Here is a 6,999-nt window from a genome sequence, read left to right as displayed (position 1 = left end):
GGCACAGAGCATCTCTTGTGTTTTATTCATCCTATTTAATTAGTTTTTTTTATGATTTTTTAAAACATTTTGTTTTTCAAAAATAAAATTATTTATTTCCCTAAACCACACTTAAATCTAACTAAAGTTAATTAGGCAAACTCAAAGTTTACTTATATAATTTATGTCCACCATTAAATTGGGTTAACGCTGTATATAATTTACATTGGACCAACTCAAGTCTCTAGTCAGTCCATTTGTGGGCTTTAAAATGCATAGAGTATCGCCGGGGGGCTTAAGAATTTTTATTTGGCCTACCCATTTATATAATCAGGTCCAATTTAATTGTGTCTATTTTAATTAATTTTGTGAAGGAATGTCACAGCGAGCCAGACCATTAGGTGCCTACCCTTAACTAACATGGAATTACATTTTGTTGATATTTATCCTTTATTTAAAGAGTTATTCAACATGTTACACAGAGAAGGCGAAATGCCCAACATGAATTATTGCAAATTAAAATAGTGGCAAATGGGATGAAACATATTAAGGAAATTAGGGCAACTGGTTAAATTCGTCCAAGAAGATTGGATTTGAGAAGCTGAAACACAGCATTCCATCCAGCTTGGGTTGGATGAAACAGGTCCCAGAAGAAGGCGGCTTCAGGGTTACTACACTCTCTGTACATCTTGGCTCCTTCCTTGTCCACGCTGCCGCAGCTGTACTCGGCGCTTACGCCCAAGCAGCACGGCTTCAATGGCGTCTCAAACTGATCGTCCCCATTTCCTGAAACAAACACATATATGTATTTCATTAAAAGGAAGAACATGACTAATTAACAATATTTAAGACCTAGGTCCAGTGCATGACATGAGGTGATAGACACGTAGATATGTATGAACGGACCTGTTTTGTTGAGGACGGAGATGAATGGGCTATGGAGATCAATGATGAAGTAAGATGAGTTGCTGTGGCTGTCGTTGTTGAGCTTGGCGACGGCTTGCTGTAACAGGCTGTTGTGGAAGTCGACGGCGGCGTTGACGGTGGAGTTGCATTGTTGGAAAGAATTGGCGAATGTGATGGTGGGGAGACAACCGAGCGGCTGCAGAGCTCCGACCGCCACCCTCTTCAGTCCCATGGCGTGGATGCTTTTTAAGTTGACGGCCAGCTGATTGACTACGCTCGTTATGAAGGGTGGCAAGTCCTGCAAGTTAACCTCAGCCGTCCATCAAACCAATCATTGAGATGGCGGGTTTTCTTCTTTTCCTAGCTCGTTTCATCATTTGTTAATTAATGGTTATTAATTTGTCACCTATTAATTATATACTCTGATCACTCCATTCATTTTCATTCTATTGTTAAATCTCTGATCCAATCAATACTGAAAGTTGATTAAGATCAGCGTCTAAATCATTATCATATACAATCTAATCCAAAATAAATAAACAGCAACGTGGATCCATGCATGTGGTGCTGCTTAACCTACATGCTCAACATTATTGTGATGTTATACATGCATGTTCAACATTATTGTGATGTTAACCTTATCGAAGTTATAATTACAAGTCAGTCTTTCCAAGACGTAGAATTACTTATTAAAATGCTATTAATTAGGGCATCATTAGGTAGAAATGGTATCATATGTATATATGTGCGCCACCAAACGCTTCCTACAATATTATAATTATTTAGAGGAGCTAGCTATGACTCATCGTAAGATCCAAAACCTCTGTAACAAATCTTTATCTCATGACAGAAAGATAGAAAAGTCCAAATACACATATCTTATCAGTCAGGAAACCACATTCCCTTATATGTATATATATAGGCACACACACACACACACATGCATGTATAGGGAAAATTACACTACAAGTCATTAATAACATAAATCTGAATTAGTTTTGATAATATTAAAATTAACATAAATCCCATAATATAAAGTGGTTTTAAATTTTATATTAATGTATATCTTATGTGATTTTTCTTTAATAGAATATGATGGACAAAGAAAAGAGACTGAAATTATAATAAAAATAAAAAATTGTTACGAAATATACCTCACAATATTGTTTGGCTTATATATATATATATAGCTGACAACATGTTCCATCATTGGAGAGCCATGAATCCCATAAAAAGACAAATATTGATTTCTTGAAGGGGAAAATACAGCTGCTAAAACCCACGTTGTGATTTCTTTTTATAATAGTACATTATAAATAGATTTTTCTATATAAAATGTAATATTTAGAAATGATATAACATCTTCGTGTTTATTTATATAAAATTGAATTATAATATGGACACCTGTGAGATGGACAACCTAGCTCATTTTAAGAACTCAGATCAGTACTTAAATATTAATTCATTTATAAAACTGCATGAATATTTTATTCATAAGAAATATGCTCTTGCATTTGGTATACATCCTTCAACAAGAATCCATTCCAGTCACATCATTCGAGTGTTTAATTAAGATAATTATATAATGAAGCTTATAGAAGTGTCTCAAGAAATATAATATATATATAAATATGTATATATACATGATGATTTGGCTTCTTCATCCAGTTTACTTGTAACTTGACAGATTATTATATATTTTATTTGGGATCCAGAGCCATAACTTAATTAGAGCGATGGATCTGAACCAACCAAGCATATTCTTATTTTAAATGAGTAATTCATTATGTTTATGTGTACCTGAAGAGAGCCGCCTTTGGCGAGGTAAGCACTGTAATCGTTGCCGGCGACGGTGACGAGAGCCAACGCCGATTGCAAGTCCTCCGTTGTGAAGACAGAACCATTATTCACGAGCGAGCTCAGTTGATGGATCTGCGCCGTCAAGTTCGGCCCGGTACTCAGTGTTTCAAACACGCCGGTCCCGCCATGCGCGAAGTTCATCCCGTACTTCAACAACCTATCCGGTGCGTACTTCATCCATTTGTACGGAACCGGAGACCTCAACCCCAACGCCCTTGCTGCATCCAAACCAGATTCGGTAATTATTCGAAGTTTTGTACGAACAGACGAGAAAGAAACAAATGTTGTGAGTACGAGGCGTCAAAATAATTTCTTGACAGAGAGAGAGAGAGAGAGGCAGGCAGGGGGAGTACCGAGGAGATCGATGAGAATACGACCGTCGGAGAAACGGCCTGCTGGTTTTCCGGGAAAGGTGGTGCCGTAGGGAACCTTCCAGGCGCTGGAGTCAGATTTTGGGGTGTTGCCTGTGTCGGAGTAGGAGTCGCCGAACACAAAGATCTTTTTTGGATGAAAACGGTGAAGGCGGCCGCCATGGGCGGCGGCGTGAGAAGAAGCTTGCCCACCTATATATACATATGAACTTGGTACAAATTATTAGCCTACAGATAACAATTCAACAGTAAAACGAACGAACGAACAAACAAACTGCAAGTCTGCAAGCTCTACGCATAGTTAATTACCTGGTAGAAAAGAGAAGAGGAGAAGACAGAAGAAGGAGAGGAAGACAATGAGCTTCTGCCCCTCCATTCTCGAGAATTAGTGCAGAGAGATAAAGGAGATGGCAACAACTCAGACCACAGAGCTTTTGAACGTGGGCTTATTATTATTTATATATAGAAAGCTGGACACATAAATTGGAAAAATAAAATAAAATCCGGCTAGCTAGCGGGCATCTTTTTTTTTTTTTCATTATTATCTGTTACCGCCGTGCATACAGAATTTCGAACGTTGGCTTCTTCAGTCATGGCCTGGCCTTCAACCCTGATCAAATATTTTTTTTTGCCACGTGTCTTTCAATCTTTTGAAAAAAATGTCACACGTGTCAAGGAATGTAAAATTCATTTTATATACGTACCTACCCACCTGACCCCAAGTGCCTTCTTTTATGTTTGAAATTAAGCAAGCGCATTAATTAGTTTAATAATAATAATCATACTTTTTTTTAATTAATCCAGCATATAAATCATAAGATATTATTATTCCACAATTAAATGAATCATTGAACTTCTCAAGAATGCTTCATAATAACGCTTAATTCCCACGGTTTAACAATTAATTATTTATCTAAATACCTTCTTTAAACGGCATTAATTAATTGCATTGTTTGTATATTATATATAGAGAGAAAAATGTCCTGATTTAAACCATGTGAGTGAGTGGTCGCGTTTGACCTGAATCTGATTTGAAAATCAAGTCCTGCCTTAGCATAATTAATTAATTTGGCATCAGTAAGTCTCCCTTATAAATAGCTTCTCCGTTCTTGTGTATGGTATTATCCCAATTTAAGAGAATTCCCAAACTAGAGCGTATCTAGAAAGATTGAGAATTTTTGTAAATAGAGAATTAATTTCGTTTATGTAAATTCTTCTGTAGAATTTTATTTTAGTGAAATAGATTTGATTTTTTCTCAATTATATTTTTTCTTTCGTTGTTTATATTCTTTGGTTTTCCAACACTAGCTCTTATATATATGATTACGTACTTTCTTTTATATATTTTAGTCTTTTATCATTTATTTATGCTTAATTAGTTAAATCATGTGATTAATGTGTTAATTTGTGGTGGTAGAAGGTAAATGCAAACAGTCCTCAATTGTCCCCATTAATCCGAAAATAGTAGTGAAAATTAGATATATGGTGTTGGTTGGTCCCTAATCTATACGAGAGCTGGAAATTATTAAGGGAATCATCAACATCAATGTAATGCCAACTCTAATGAAAACACTAAAATGTGTTCAATTCTTTTAAAATTTGTAACACTCCACACTTAATTTTGGATCTTATGGAAAATTAAATTTGTATGTACGTTGAAAAATGACAATAATCACAAATTTTCAATTAATATTAAATTTTATTATTATAATAAATTAATTAAAAATAAAAAAATACCAAACCTACGTTAAGTGAAGGAAAATGGCTCCAATTGGTGATTTAAGAAGGGAAAATAGAGGGGGGTGGGGGGGTGGGGAAGTCCGACTTTAATGAATTTTAAATAAAAGAAAATTCCCATTTTATTCAAGGATTTTACTTAAATTAAAGATAAATTAAGATTTTACTTAGGTTTACAGTCTAATCAAGGTTAGTAATTACAGTTTTTTTTCCCCTCTCAAATCATCAATTAGCACTACTTTCTTTATTCAAGGATAAATATGGTATTTTCATTTTTAACTAATTTATAGAAATAAAATTAGCCTTAATTGTTCCAAAACCCATTGGGTCTCAATGTGCTCCTACTAGTAAGGGACTAGTGGATGGTGGGTCTTCTCCCATCCCTGTTCCTTCAAAGTCGAGTGTCGGCCATTATCTCCTTAGTCAAGTAGGTGTTCATGAGGGCTAACAGGGTCTGTTTTTTAATGCAAGAAGATCAAAATATATATCCTTTCAGTTAGTGGCTCGAATTCCCAAGATTGTCATTTGGAAAATCTTGACATAGATAATTCGATTAATGCAATGTTTAATTCTCATGAAATATCCAGCTTGCATTCTATGTAGACATGGCCACGGTTCATGAACCGCCGGTTCCGGTTCAAAAAATCTTTGAACCTGAACCGAATCGCCAGAGGGCGGTTTGGGACGGTTCGGTTTCGGTTCCAGTTCGTGCCGGTTCGGTCAACGGTTTGGACCGGTTCGGTCAACGGTTTGAGCCGGTTCGGTCAACGGTTCCGGTTCCGGTTCAAACCGAATTTTTTTAATTTTTTTTAAATATTGTTGTATTCAATTTTGGTCCTTGTTCCGTTGTTTGGTTCGGTTTGGTTTCGATTTTTAATTGTTAAATGTAATTGTAAATATAAATATTCTCAACCATATTTTTAATAAAAAAACACTACTAAAAATTGAAGAAATATAAGTAATAATTTCATTAAAAATAATTAAAACAACTAAACAAGTATGTAATACAAGTAATTAATTTTTACAAATGTGAAAAATAAAAAATAAAAAATAGAATTAGACTTAATTTCATTAAAAAATAATTACAACAAAAATGTAATACAAGTAATTAATTTTTACAAATGTGAAAAAAAATAAAATATGGACTTGGATCCTACGCATCTTCATTGGAGTCGGAAGTCGCCGTTGTTGAACCATCATTAACCCATTCGTCAGATGATGATGAATGGATAAGTTCTTCTTGACGTCGCATGTTAGCTCTTTCCCAATCATCGAGGCAAACTTGAGCTTCCAATGATTCTGGAGCCAATCTTGATCTTCTTTCGTCCAAAATGTTGCCTCCACTACTGAATGTTTGTTCAACGGCTACAGTTGAAGCTGGAACTGCAAGAAGTTGACTTGCAATAATTGCAAGAGTTGGAAATGTCTCCTTGTGCCTTTTCCACCACTCCAAAATTTCAAAATTTAAACCTGTATCATCACCAAACTCAAAAACTGTGGTTAGATAAGTTTCGAGCTCCGAATGTGAGCTCAATCTAGGTTTTTTCCTCCTTTGATCTAAAAATTTATGACCTCATTTCATTGGTTGGGAGGAAGAGGAATGCGGAGCCATGGATGGAAATGATTCTTCACTACTAGGAGCAATAACATATGCTTCATATAATTGATTGCATAAAGTTCTAACCTTAGAAATTATAATATTCACATCAATTTCTTCATTATTTTCTAATCCTAACAACGAATAATAGTTAGACAAACACTCAATTAAACCATCAAATTTACACCTAGGATCAAATACCATAGTAACAAGAAAAATTTCAGGAATAAATTGATAATAACGTAACCATTTTTCTCTCATTTCTAAAACAGCATGACAAATTTCTTCAACATTAATTCCTTCCATTAATACACCGGCCACATTCATTGCTTCTATTAAAAATTGATGTGAAGTTGGTTTATAAACACTACTAAGTGTATGAGTAGCATCATTAAAAATTCGTAAGATATTCAAAATTGAACTACAAACATTCCACATAGTTGGAAAAATAGGATATTGTGGAATATAATTTGCTGCAAAAGAACACAATAAATCTTTATATTCAAAAGATTGATTAAGTAATTTAAAAGTTGAGTTCCAACGAGTAGG

General features: G+C 34.8%; 1 protein-coding gene across 1 annotated transcript; it reads right to left on the bottom strand.

Moving 5' to 3' along the window:
* Window positions 1-395: 395 nt before the first annotated feature.
* Window positions 396-3,579, bottom strand: LOC127788254 (GDSL esterase/lipase At5g03610-like). Its single transcript, XM_052316365.1, has 5 exons — window positions 3,426-3,579; window positions 3,099-3,308; window positions 2,686-2,963; window positions 886-1,183; window positions 396-765 (listed from the first exon to the last, which is right to left on the bottom strand). The coding sequence occupies exons 1-5, from the start codon at window positions 3,490-3,492 to the stop codon at window positions 548-550; spliced, it is 1,071 nt and encodes a 356-aa protein (XP_052172325.1). The 5' UTR covers window positions 3,493-3,579; the 3' UTR covers window positions 396-547.
* Window positions 3,580-6,999: the final 3,420 nt, after the last annotated feature.

Source organism: Diospyros lotus, chromosome 13, assembly GCF_014633365.1.
Source record: "Diospyros lotus cultivar Yz01 chromosome 13, ASM1463336v1, whole genome shotgun sequence".
Lineage (NCBI taxonomy): Eukaryota > Viridiplantae > Streptophyta > Magnoliopsida > Ericales > Ebenaceae > Diospyros > Diospyros lotus.
Note: the sequence above shows the minus strand (reverse complement) of the source record. Positions and strands in the feature narration are given on the sequence as shown.

What these genes read in the sequence shown, in the direction of transcription:
- LOC127788254 (XM_052316365.1), bottom strand. Translation starts at nt 3,492, where the DNA reads ATGGAGGGGCAGAAGCTCATTGTCTTCCTCTCCTTCTTCTGTCTTCTC. An exon ending in CCTCTTCTCTTTTCTACCAG is followed by an intron (nt 3,309 to 3,425) that starts GTAATTAACTAT and finishes ATGTATATATAG; the next exon opens with GTGGGCAAGCTTCTTCTCAC. An exon ending in TATTCTCATCGATCTCCTCG is followed by an intron (nt 2,964 to 3,098) that starts GTACTCCCCCTG and finishes GTTTGGATGCAG; the next exon opens with CAAGGGCGTTGGGGTTGAGG.